This window comes from Mustela erminea, chromosome 19 (genome assembly GCF_009829155.1).
Source record: "Mustela erminea isolate mMusErm1 chromosome 19, mMusErm1.Pri, whole genome shotgun sequence".
Taxonomy (NCBI): Eukaryota; Metazoa; Chordata; class Mammalia; order Carnivora; family Mustelidae; genus Mustela; species Mustela erminea.
In genome coordinates, this window is record NC_045632.1 from 43,701,680 (window position 1) to 43,715,192 (window position 13,513).

The following is a 13,513-nucleotide window of genomic DNA, read 5'->3' on the forward strand; positions in this document are numbered from 1 at the left end:
GCAGTGGGTTGCACATCAGACCCTTGATTTTGGCTCAGGTCATGACCTCAGGCTCCTGAGATCGAGCCCCTTGTGAGGCTCTGTGCTCAGTGTGGAGTCTGCGTAAGACGCTCTCTGCCTCTCCCCCTCCCCCTGCACCCTTGGGCTCTATCTCTGAAATAAATAAATCTATGAAAAAATAATGCTTTTGCAGAAATATCGGTGTTTCAGGTACTGAAATTGTATCTGACAGTTGAGGCATAAACATATTTACTATTACAGTGGCAAAATGCTGTAATAATAAAAGGTAGTGAACTTTCAGGTAGGAAAACAGGTGGTCAGTCAGCATGAATGCTAAAAGATAGAATTAGTTATCGCGGGAATAATGTACTTTGGTGGGTTCACATTGAGAACAGTTGAGCAGCTAATGATGCTGAGAAATTATCGGCTCTGCATGACATGGCTTTTTAAAACCTTCATTATTTTAAAGATACTGTGACTATCGATTTGATTTTAAGAAAATAAGACAATGGGAGCACCTGGGTGGCTCAGGTGGTTAAGCAACTGCCTCCAGCTCAGGTCGTTTTTCTGGAGTCCCGGGATCGAGCCCCGTGCTGGGCTCCCTGCTCAGTGGGGAGTCTGCTTCTCCCTTTGACCCATCCTCCTCTTGTGCTCTTTCATTTTCTTTCTTAAGTAAATAAATATCCTTTAAAAAAAAAAAAAAGAAGAAGAAGGTGATGTGGCTTCTCTGTTGTGGCAAACGTTATCTGTCTCCTCCAGGAAACACAGTGGCCTTGTCCTTGAAGAAGTTCCTCAAGCAAGACATCTATGATGTACACCTTTCTCTGACTGACCGTGGCAACAATGAACAGCTGACGGTGATCAAGGCCACCGTGTGTGACTGCCATGGCCATGTGAATACCTGCCCCGACCCCTGGAAGGGTGGCTTCCTCCTCCCAATCCTGGGGGCTGTCCTGGCTCTCTTGCGTAAGTACCCACACTCTTTCTCCTCCGAGGATGGGGTAATTCAAAGACCCAATTCTACCCTGAACTGCTAGGACAAAGGCGTGCCCAACATTGCCCATCTGTTCCTGATGCTCTTAATTCTAGGGGTGTCATTCAGCGGGTAGATGTTTATGGCGCTTCTGGAACGTCCCGGGCTTTCGGGAAACAGTGGTGAACAGACAGAATGAGCCCTGCTGTGATGTTGTCTAGAGGCTTGAGCAGTTGTTCTGAATGTGCGATCTCCAGACCAATAGTATCAGCAGTGCCAGGAACTTGTTAGAAAGGCCAGTTCTCAGGCCCATCCTGACCTACTAATTCAGAAGCTTAGGGCTAAGACCCAGTAATCTGTGTTTTCACAAGCCCTCCAGGGGTTCCATTGCATGCTAGGGTTTGAGAGGCCCTGGTCTAGGGGGCAGACGTGCTTAGTTACAAACTAAGTTCTTTAAAGGTAGAACCTTTCCCATTGGCTTTTTCCACTCTCTGAATTTGTCCTTACACAGAAACACATGCAGTCCAATAGGAAGTTAACAAGGGCAAGCTTTAATCCACATCCTGCACACCCAGCACTTTTTCTGGCACTGGGGTACAGCACTTTATAAAACACCTCTTTCCGCCCTCATGGAGCTTACTTTCCAGTGCAGAGAACAGACGAATCAGCTGGCCGAGAAATTGGTGTTGGTATGGACAAAAAGCAAGCACAGAGAGGAGGTCGGCCATCTCAAGTAGGTTGGGTAAGAAAGGCTTTTCTGAGAAGGGGTATTCAAGTAAAGACCTGAAAGAGGTGAGGAAACAAGTCATGAAGATATCTCAGGAATAGCAAGTGCAAAGGCCCTGAGGCAGCACTGTACTTGGTGTGTGGAAACAACAAATGGCTAGAGTGGAAAAAGCAAAAGGGAAAGAAGTAGGAGATGGAGTCAGAGAGGTGATGGCTGTGGTGGAGCATCATGCTGGGTCTGGATGAAGTGTGAAGTCATCGGGGCACCTGGGTGGCTCAGTTGTTAAGCATCTGCCTTTGGCTCAGGTCATGATACCAGGGTCCTGGAATCAAGCCCCATGTCAGGCTCCCTCCTTGGTGGGGAGCCTGCTTCTCCTTCTGTCTCATGTTTCCCCTGCTGGTATTCCGTCTGCCAAATAAATCAGAAAGGAAGGAAGGAAGAAAGAAGTCATCAGAAGGTTTATAGCAAAGCAGTGATGTGATTTGACTTGAGTCAAACAGATTTGACTTCCTACTAAACAGAATGTGCAGGGGTAAGGGTAGAGACAGGAAGAGCATTAAGGAGCTATTGCTGTAATCTAGGGGTGAGACAATGAGAGATGGTCCCATTTTAAGGCAGAATCCGTTCAGATTCATATGAGAACCGTAGACTCCCCAAGAAGACTAGGTCTGTTGTGTTAGGCCAGAGATGGACATCAGTTCTGTCAACAGGCCAAAGTGATAAAGGTAAATAGTGGCCATATCGTGTCAACTTAACAGCTACAGAGAGCTTCCTGGGGACCCTTCTATACATGGGATTAACTGGAGGCAGTCCTGGCATTAGGGAGAACAGCCGGGCGTTTGCTGGCCCATACCCCCATGTCCCAGTAGCCTGCTGGCCCTTCCAACCATACACCTAAAAGCCAGTCTTCCTCTTGAAACACCAACATAGCATTTGCACCTGTGTTCCAGTTACTGCACCACATCAGACTTGCCCTGTCTTGCTTTTAACTTAACGTCTGTGCCTAATTTAGGGGTCACCTGGGGACTGGAAAAGAGTCCTGTTGGGAAAATAACATCTGGTGGGAGAGTCCCTTGAGGACCAGTATCACCGATGAGGGCAGACTGACAGTAAATGATACAGACTGGTTTTGGGGGGGTGGGGGACGAGGTCCGATTGCTGCCAAGAGGGAGTGGTACTAGGCTGTAGCTGCGCGTGTGCTAAGTGCTCCAGGGGAGGAGCGCCCAGGTGAAGCCCCCGAAGCCGAAGGTGCTGGGTGCATTTGAGGCACTCCAAGGAGGCCCGTGTGTTAGACCCGCTCACCGGTGTATATGTACGGGCACAGGCAGGGAGCGCTCCTGTACACTTGGATAAAGAGTTAGGGATTTTCCTAGGTGCAGGGGAGCTATTGGAAGTATTTAAAACACTGGCTACCAAGCAGAGGGATCTAAAATTAGCTGGGGCTCTGAGGGTTTGGGGGTATTGGCCAGCTATGTGGTTGTGGGGGGAAATATTTACCCTCCCTAACTCTTCCAGTCCTCCTGCTGGTGCTCCTCTTGCTGGTGAGGAGGAAGAGGAAGGTGAAGGAGCCCCTTCTGCTCCCAGAAGATGACACCCGTGACAATGTCTTCTACTATGGTGAAGAGGGAGGTGGTGAGGAAGACCAGGTGAGGCACTGAGTGCTCTAGGGGTGGGGAGTTGGATGCCTCCAGGGCCACTGGCAGGGGTCATTGTTCCAACCAACTAAACCACATTAGCTGCATTGACCAGACTCTGGCTGAACGCATCGGTCTTCACGCAGGACTGACCACCAACTCTCCTCTTCCGAGAGGGTGTCTGGTCCACAGCTGCGGTCGCTGTGATCCTAGTCAGAGTGGCCTCGAGCCTATGGTTACTTTGGGAGGAAGAGCTATGGAAACCGGGGCTTTCAGAAATGTCTGACGAAGATTGTCTTCTAAGTCCTACCCATGAACCAGGACACCCACGTGGCAGGGGAGTGGGCTACAGCATAAATGGTGGGGGGCTGTGTTCTCAATCCCATGCTCTCTTTCACTTCCATGAAGGACTATGACATCACCCAACTGCACCGGGGTCTGGAGGCCCGTCCTGAGGTGGTTCTCCGCAACGATGTGGCGCCAACCTTCATTCCCACACCCATGTACCGTCCGCGTCCAGCCAACCCAGATGAGATCGGGAACTTCATCATCGAGGTGAGGCCTGGGGGCCAACTGAGGGCAACCTGTTATTCAAGCATTAGCATGGAAGAAAGAGTGTGGGCTTGGGGTCTTGGCTATGGGTTCAAATCTTACCTCCCTCATCAACCAGCTGTGGGACCTCTGGCATATTTGAGTAACTTCTGGGCTTCAGTTTTCTCCTTCGTGAAATTCTAAGTTGCAGAGTAGTTAACAATAGGTTAGGAATGATTTATTCATTTTTTTCAACAAATAAAACAGCTGTTAGAAAACTGTGCAGCCAGACTACCTAGGTTTGAATGTTTAAATGTCCCAGGTGACCCCACTGTGGAGCAGAGTTGGGGCCCTCTGTTCTAGGTGGAATTTTCTTTCCTTTTGTTTCTTTTCATTTCTTTTCTTTCTTTTTCTTAATCTGAGAGAGTGCGCACGAGCAGGGGTAGAGGCAGAGGGAGAACCAGGCTCCTTGCTGAGCACCGAGCCCTAAGCAGCCTGTTCCCAGGACCCTGAGATCATGACCTGACCCAAAGTCAGGTGCTTGGGGTGCCTGGGTGGCTCAGTGAGCTAAACCTCTGCCTTTGGCTCTGGTGATGATCTCAGGGTCCTGGGATCGAGTCCCTGCATCAGGCTCTCCGCTCAGCGGGGTGCCTGCTCCCTCCCCTCTCTCTGCCTGCCTCTCTGCCTACCTGTGATCTGTCTGTCAAATAAACAAATAAAATCTTAAAAAAAAAAAAAAACTAAACAAAACAAAGTCAGGTCGTTAATCAGCTGAGCCACCCAAGCTCCCCTATTATAGGTTGCTTTAAAGATTGGATGCACGAGCATCTGGAACAGTGGTTCCCAAATATTGGATTCTCCTGGGGAACTTCAAAAACTACTGATGTCTCTAACTCCTTGCAGAGATTGATACAATTGATCTGGATGTGACCTAAGCTTCAGAATATTTTTTAATTGATTTTATTTATTTATTTGATGAGAGCACAAGCAGGGGGAGCAGCAGAGGGAGAGGGAGAAGCAGGCTTCCTAGAAGCAGGCTCTCTGCTGGGCAGGAGCCTGATGCAGGGCTTGAACCCAGGACCCTGGGATCATGACTGGGGCTGAAGGCAGGTGCTTAACCAACTGAGCCACTCAGGCGCCCCAAGGCTTCAGAATTTTTTAAAAATTCCCTCTCCCTCTGTTCCCCAGCCCATGCTCACTTGCTCTTGCTCATTCTCTTTCTCTCAAATAAATAAATAAAATCTTTAAAAAAAAAAAATCCCAAGTAATTTAAGTCTAGGAACCCCTGACTTGACAAGTAGCATTTACTAGGTAATGATAGTTATTGTTGATAATAGCTGAGTGTCTCCAGTGCTTTTAATCTGGTCGCAGATTTGATTTATCTGAAGGATTTTGAAAAACAGTGTTGCCTGGAATGCAGTGATTCATTTGGTTTTCAGGCCCTGATTTTTTTTTTTTTTTTTAAAGCTCCCCAAGCTAAAAATTGAATATACAGCCAGGGTTGTGAGAACCACTGAACTAAGTACATATGAGATAGATTATAGGTGCCTTCACAGACTGGTACCTCATTAGCAATAAACGAAGGGTTTTCTCTCTTTCTCTCTCTCTTTTTTTAAGATTTTATTTATTTATTTGACAGACAGAGACCGCAAGTAGGCAGAGAGGCAGGCAGAGAGAGGGGGAAACAGGCTCCCTGCTGAGCAGAGAGCCTGATGTGGGGCTTGATCCCAGGACCCTGGGATCATGACTTGAGCCGAAGGCAGAGGCTTTAACCCACTAAGCCACCCAAGCCCCCCCGCCTCTTTTTTTTTTTTTCTTAAGTAAGCTCTACACCTGATGTGGGCCTCGAACACAGACCTCAAGATCATGGGTTGCATGCTCTGCCGACCAAGGTGCCCCATAAGTGGAGGTTCTTAATACGAGGAAGGAAGGAAGTCTAGGAAGGAGGGAGGAAAAGATAGGTGGATAGAGGGGGGGGGAGATAATTTTTTTTAAAGATTTTATTTATTTATTTGAGATAGAGCTAGAGAGCAAGCATGAGCTGGGAGAGAGCAGTGAGGGAGAGAGAGGCAGACTCCCCACTGAGCAGGGAGCCCGATGCTGGATCCTGGGACTTTGGGATCATGACCTGAGCTGAAGGCAGACGCTTAACGACTGAGCTGCCCAGGCGCCATAGATGGATGGATCTTAGGGAGTGTGAGGAAGCAGCAGTGGCAGAGGGCTTGGTGGGCAGTCAAGATACCCGACCCTGCCTTGAACCTTTCTGCTGGCCTCCTGCCTCCTAGAAGTAGCCTGGTGGCTGGACTCTGTTCTTCAGCAGGAGCGTACCTGAGCGTGCTGCAGATACAAAAGCATCCAGGGAAGGCTGCTCAGAGCAGATGGTTTGAGAAAGTACCATGGAGCTAAATACCAGAACTTTTCCCTCCGGTCAGATGAAGACCGTTTCCAGAACGTCTCTGGACAGACGTTTAGATAGTTTGCAAATACGGTGTCCTTCAGTCCCCACACCAGCTGTGGGGAGGGAATCCTCTTGTTTCCTCATTTTACGAATGAGGAGATCATGTTCCACTGTGTGCCAGGTACTAGTCTAACAAGCACTTTACGTATATTTAACATGTACTTTTTATTCCTCTAAAACCATATGAAGTCTCCCAGTTTAGAGACAAGACAAAAACAGCGCCTGGAGGTTAAGGGGTTTTCCCAAGGTCACAAAACTAGGGCGTGAAGCCTGAGTTCTGACCCAAGCTGTCTGATTTCAGAGTCCCTGCCCTTGACCTCTGGCCTGTCCCACCGTGCACTGGGCATATACTGGGCTTGGTGCTCAGCATTTATGTGCATTACTTCATTTCACCTCCCAAAACCTTCCTGAAGGGAAGAGATGTCTTCGTGGAGGAGACGCAGGCTCCGCAGGGTGGGCTGCACTCGCCCGAGCCCCGCAGCTACCGGCCGGCCGGGCGCCGCTCCTAACCGCCTGCTCTTGTCGCCACAGAACCTGAAGGCAGCCAACACAGACCCCACCGCCCCGCCCTACGACTCCCTGTTGGTGTTTGACTACGAGGGCAGCGGCTCTGACGCCGCCTCCCTGAGCTCCCTCACCTCCTCAGCCTCGGACCAGGACCAAGACTATGACTATCTGAACGAGTGGGGCAGCCGCTTCAAGAAGCTGGCGGACATGTACGGCGGCGGCCAGGACGACTAGGCCGCCTGCCCGCAGGACCAGGGACTCAAGGTTGGGCCGCAGCGGCTTCTCCAAAGGAGCTTCAGCCCTCCCCTCATCCGAGGACTTGGGAGCCTGTCAAGAAGTGGCCTTAGCGACTCGGAGGAGAGAGGCCCTCACGTCTGACATGAAGGGCTGGTTTCTAAGCCTTTCAGAATGGAGGGATTTGGGCAGTTTGATTTCACCTCCAGAAACCTCTAGACTAGGCCAGGGTTGCCTCCGAGGCCAAATTTCTGGGAGTCTGTCACCTGCCATAAATGTCCGGACCGACTCTGACCATCCCCCGTGCCCCCAAACCCTCCAGTGAAGAGGTTCTCTCTGGAATGGACCCTTCTCCCTAGAATGAGTCCTCTTACCACAACCTGGGTTTTTTTTTTTTTAATGCTGTCCTCAAAAAGTTAGAGGCGGATTCTCAGCAGTCCCTCGGATTGCTCCGGACGCCCCAGCCGGAGCTGCTCGGCTCCTGTGCCCCCGCCACTTCTCTCTCCTCTCCAAGCAACAAGATCTATTGGAATGAATTCTGCGTTTTTATACTGAGCGTGACTATGTTGTCCTTTGTTTTTTATTTTCCTTATTGAGTGCTGTAGATAAAGGGTGATGACAATCGTGTAAATGTACTACAACTTTTTTATTAAAGGAATTTTTCCCAGAGGTGCCTTGGGGAGTGAACTTCCTTTTATTAGAATTTTATTGCCCTGTGAGTCACATACCACACCATTCACTTACTTCAGTGCCCAATTCATTGGTTTTTAGAATTATCAAGGGGAGTGAGCATTTTTTAACCCTGCTGGCCTTATTTATTTATTTACTTGACAGAGAGAGAGAGAGAGAGAGATCACAAGTAGGCAGAAAGGCAGGCAGAGGGAGAGAGGGGGAAGTAGGAAGTAGGCTCCCTGCTGAGCAGAGAGCCCTACTGGGCTTGATCCCAGGACCCTGAGATCATGACCTGAGCCGAAGGCAGAGACTTAACCCACTGAGCCACCCAGGTGCCCCCTCAGGATTTGTATACATGCCCATTGGGCCTAATAAGGGTAAATCTACCCTCCTCTCTACAATTTTTTTTTTTTTTTAAGTAATCTCTACACCCAACGTGGGGCTTGAACTCACAACCCTGAGATCAAGAATCACAAGCTCTTCTGACTGAGCACGCCAGACACTCCTCTCTCTACAGATTCTGAGCTGCTGTTGTGTGTGGGAGAGCCATTAACCCCCTCACCCCTGGGCTGAGCCCCACCAGAGCTACTGGCGACTCTCTGGCAGAGTGTGGCTGCATTCTGGTATTACAGTTTGGGCAGACTTCTGAGGGGTGGAGCTCCGCATCGAAAGGCAGGGAGGGGTCCAAGTCTGCTACTTCTAGCAAGTCCCATTTAACCTCAATTTGCCTCACATTTTTCATGTATCCCATGGGGAGTTTTTATGGAGATTAAATGACTTCCTATCTGGCCCGCTGTAAGTGCTATTTGTGTTCACTGGTAACAGCTACCATTTTTTTAATACACTTTAGGGCCAAATAACTTCAATTATTTCCTTTAAACAAATCCTCACAATCATCCTCAGAGGGGATTTTCCTCCCTTAAAGAATGCCTTCATTGTATTTTTTTAAATGATACCTGATCATCATCAAAATCAAGCCAGACAGCAAATTAGAGAACTCGCCTAGGATGTCCATGAAATTGGAACTTTCCGTAAGAAAGGGATGCAGGAACGGGGCGGTTGGGGGTGGTGGTGTGAAGAGACAGCGGGGAAAGAACAGTTCCACATGAGCCTTTGTTAAAGCGAAGTTTAACTTATGTGCAATGAAGTAAGAGAAAAGCATGTGGAAGGAAGCCAAAGGGATGGCTGGACTTGGAATAAAAGTTTTCGTCCCACGACAGTGACTAAAGCAATGGCGCTCAAAATGCAGTTCCTGGATGGGCGGCAGCAGCATGAGTGCCCGAAATCAGAGATGTGCAGGTGAGCCCCGAAATGTGACTTAACAGGCCTTCCAGGAAATTCTGATGCACAGTCAAGTTTGGGACCAAGGCTCTGGAGGAGGACACTGAGGGTGTCCTGAAACCTAGGCCCTGGATGGGAAATCAAAGGGGAACTCAACTGGGTGAGAAACCTTCCCACGCGTCCCTGGTGGGCAGCACCTTAGCCTGCAGGCCCGGGCCACCTCCTGCCCCTCCCTCCCGCTGCAGCCTCTGGCTCCGGGTCGGATCTCCCTCCACCAGGGCCCTGCTGCTCTTGGCAGATAAACTGAGAGGATTAGGTGTCTCTGCCAGCAAACACCTGCTGCCCCTTATCTTAAACTCCTCTCTGAAAAACCTGAATAAGGCCTGCAACTCTATCTTCAGCAGAGACTAATAATAAAACCAAACAGCCACTGTGCAGGCTGGCCTTCCTCCCCTGGGAGTTTTGGAAGGTGTTGAGGAGGAAAAGTGGCCTTTTCTAGCCAAGCCTGGGCTCTGTTCATGGATCTAGATTCCCCTGGCAATGGAACTCTGAGAGATTTGGAAAGAAAAAAAAAAAACACAAACCCGGGCCTGTAATAAGTCAAAATATGTTAAGTCACCAGTGCTAACCACTCAGAGTTTAGCACCCATAAATTATCAGTCTCACTGGCCATACCAGTGGCAACTGCCTGGATGTTTGACTTGACATACCTGGAATGGATCCTTCCTATTTTGTGGTGCAACAATTCGGTATGCATCCTTCCAGCGTCTCCCTCCCATGTTTCATATACATTTTGCATTATACCTTTCATAACAGGGCTGAGGAGGCTGCCTTAATGTCTGCAACATAACCCAGTCGGGATGGGTTAGCATTTATTGGAGCTCACCAGCACACATGGACGTGAATTATTCTAGTCTTTTTCCTTAACAATGTTGAAACAAACTCTGGAGCACCCAGCCCTGCAAATGCTTCAGAGCCAGTCCTCCCGTGACTAGGGATGGGTGAGAGGAGTCCCCGTGGCCTTGTTTGGGATCAAGGCTGCCCACTTTCAAGTGGAGGGGTCAGTCCAGAATGACAGCTTTCTGTTGAAAGGATCCCCTCAGGCTCACTCTGTTAAGGGATGTCCACCCCAGGCTTAAAATCCAAAGTCACAGATCCCTAGTCCAATAAAGAAAAATGAAACTGTAAGGGTGCCTGACTTAGTCGGTGGAGCCTGCAACTCTTCATCTTGGGGTCTTGAGTTTAAGCCTCACACTGGGTGTAGAGATTACTAAAAAAATTAATTTTTTCAATGAACTTGTTGGAGGAGGGCGTCAGGTGGCTGAGAGACTTGCCTCTTTGGCCTCATCTTCCTGGTGTTTCTCCTTAACCTCCAAATGCACAGCAGTTTGATAACTGCCCCCAAATCCACCCCTGTCATTTTTCAGATGGGAGAAGAGAAGAGTTTCCAAAAGGAGGCGCTCTCCGGGATCCGTCCAGCGGGGCTGAGATGGGCAGAGCCCAGGCCTCCCTTCGTGCATTTTCCCTTGCTGCTAACCTGAGCAGATGGGCTGCAGATAGAACCGATCTCCCCAGGTGAGCTTTGTCCAGGCCCTTGAGGCAGCTTGAGGGAAATGACTCATCCTTGGAAGGTAGGCAGGTAGCTGAAGCCTCAAATTCATTGCCTCTTGTTCTCAGCACAGACTTTCCTTGACTCCCAGTCCACCAGGGATGCGGCGAGAAGATCTGGGAAAGGAAATGCTGAGGGATGTCCAGTCAGCAGGGGGCCCTGAGCTTAGCTTGGTGGGTGAGGGCAGTCACTATGGAAAGCCCCTTTTCCAGCCCACACCGTGTATGTCCACTTCCAAAACAGAGAGCCAACTCCTTTTTGGCTAAATGTAGAGCTATTTCCACTTTTCACTAAAGAAGCATGGTTCAGGGCGCAGGTTCAAATTCCAGCACTGCCAGTGTATGACGCCTTAGACAAATCTCTTAACATCTCTGCGCCTCGCTCTTCTCATCTTTAAGATGGAGGACTAAATGCAAGGCCACCTAAGTGTTATCTCTACTGTGGTGATTGCTGACAGACTGACAGGACCAGTTACTGCTCCTTTATCTCCACTGAGTGGAAACTGCACGTCCCACCCCGAGGGAGACACTTCCGTCTGCACAAAGCCACTTCAGGGGTGAGAGCGGTAGTGGTTTCCCCTCAAGCCCTTCCCCCAAGCGCCCAGCAGAGGGCACTCTTCACCCGAACCTCAGGTTGGCCTTGCGCCTTCCAGCTTGGACACCGAGGGCAAGGTCTACAGGAAGGGAGTCGGAGGGCAGGGCCAGCCCACTGGCTGACTTGCACCTTGCACAGGAGTCCGCGGTTTGCCAGCAACTGCCTTGGACGTTTTGGTGGTGATAATGGAGACGGTGGCGGCGGCGGCAGTCAGTATCCGGCCGTGTCTGGCCAGTTACCTACATTCTCCCACCAGCAGCCCTGGGAGAGCGTTTTCATGCTTCCCTTTATAAAAGGAAATTGAGGGTAAGGAGAGTAAAGACCATACATAGACAGGAAGTGATAGAGACAGTTTTGGGCTCCAGATCTCCTTGATTCCCAAGTATGAACTCTTTTTACTATTAGGAATAAAAATCCCAGGGGTGCCTGGCTGGCTCAGTCGGTGGAGCCTGAGACTTGATCTTGGGCTGTAAGATCCATGCCTACCATGGGTGTAGAGATTTCTTAAAAATAAAGTCTTAAAAAAAAAAAAATGAATAGGAATGCCTGGGTGGCTCACTCAGTTAAGCATCTGCCTTTGGCTCAGGTCATGATTCCAAGATCCTGGGATTGAGATCAGCATGGGTTTCTCTATTGCAGCTATAACAGGGTGTGGGGCAGGGAGATGGTGGGAAAGGGTCTTCATATATGGCATAGAGGCCCCCACGCAAGGCAGAGTTGACCCCACCTGACCCTGAGACTCTGAGCCTCTGGCATAGAAAACCCACAGCATGTCCAACCATTTCTGGGGAGTATGTGGGGACATCAGCCTAGGGCTTTTTTGTTTATTCACTTAACTATTTGCCAAGCATGTGTCCTGTGCCAGGCACTGGTCTAGGTGCCGGAGATATAGAAATGCAGAAAATATTCGAAATCCCAGCCCTAATATATTGGGGGCTCTGGGCAAAATTGTGTGTAGAGCCCACATACCATACGAGTTGACTAAATTCTTAAATAAAAGATATTATATCTTCCTACTGGAACAAGGATATTTTCACAGCCATCTGGAAAGCCAGGTTTTAATCTGGATTTTCAGACCTCTGGAGTACTGGTCCAGAATGTGACAGCTCAGGCAGAGTTAGCCCTCAGCCTAGAAGCAGTGGTCAACCCACTTTTCTTTTCTTCTTTTTTTTTTTTTTCAGATTTTATTTATTTGACAGACAGAGATCACAAGTAGGAAGAGAGGCAGGCAGAGAGAGAGGTGGGGAAGCAAGCTCCCTGCTGAGCAGAGAGCCTGATGCAGGGCTCGATCCCAGGACCCTGGGATCATGACCTGAGTTGAAGGCAGGGGCTTTAACCCACTGAGCCACCCAGGCGCCCCTCAACCCACTTTTCTACCCACACCATGAGGTTCTTGTGTGTACACCCCAGACCATGCATCCAAGCTTTGTCCACTGATCCTCACAGCCAGCCTTCTATCCCCTGGGCCTAGGAACATGTACCTGGGCTATGCTGGCTATCCTTTGGACAATCCTAGGGAGGGCCTGGGACCACTTGGGCAAAGAATGGTGTAGAGGACAGGGAGGGGGACCCAGGTTCTAGCAGTCACAACTCGGCTTCCTGGAAGGGCGGGAGAGCCAGAGCAGGGCCTTCTAAAGCACAATGCAGAGGCCCTTCCTGCCCAGTCTACGGGCGATCCTGCTAATAACATTCACTGGGAGAGAGACCGTGAGCAAGACAAAATACATGGAACAGTGAAAGGTGAGGCTCTAGAGGAAGATCAAGTTGGGATAGGGTGCAAGAAGGACAGAATGGGGGCGGGGCTTAGTTCTAGTAGTCAGCGAGACTCACTGAGAAGGTGGCGTGTGCCAAAAGACTGGAGGATACTAGAGAGCAGGTATGCAGGTATGTTTGAATAAAAGGAACAAGTGCAAAAGCCCTGAGGCAGGAGTGCGCTTGGTGGGATTCAGCAGGGAGGCCACTGTGGTCAGAGCGGGGAAAGAGCAAGAGTGCTGTGGGAGATGAAGTCAGACAGGCAAGGAAGGGGTCCAGGGTGCCCAGGCCTGAGCCACTGCCCCCACTCCAGGGCTGGAGGCAGAGTCCAAGAAGCCCTGAGAGAAGCCTGACTCAGCAACCTGGGTTTTATCCTGGAGCTGGCAAAACCTGATTCCCCCTCCACTCCATCCTCATCCACTGAGGAGGCACCAGCCCGGACCTGTCCAGGCCTGCAGGCAGCTGTCGACGGGCAGGCAGGATCTGAGGATCTTCTCCCTCAGGAGGGGAGCCTGGATGGAAAGGGTCCCCAGAGCTCACT

At 49.9% G+C, this 13,513-nt stretch overlaps 1 protein-coding gene across 2 annotated transcripts in view; it reads left to right on the forward strand.

The window, feature by feature from the left end:
* Window positions 1-7,733, forward strand: part of CDH3 (cadherin 3) — a 67,010-nt gene extending 59,277 nt beyond the window's left edge. For both annotated transcript variants that reach the window (XM_032325207.1, XM_032325206.1), the window contains 4 exons: window positions 760-966; window positions 3,216-3,346; window positions 3,743-3,889; window positions 6,855-7,733. In XM_032325207.1, the coding sequence (XP_032181098.1) occupies window positions 760-966; window positions 3,216-3,346; window positions 3,743-3,889; window positions 6,855-7,064 (695 nt within the window). In that variant the 3' untranslated portion in view covers window positions 7,065-7,733. The remainder of the gene's footprint in view (window positions 1-759; window positions 967-3,215; window positions 3,347-3,742; window positions 3,890-6,854) is intronic.
* The last annotated feature ends 5,780 nt before the right edge of the window (window positions 7,734-13,513 follow it).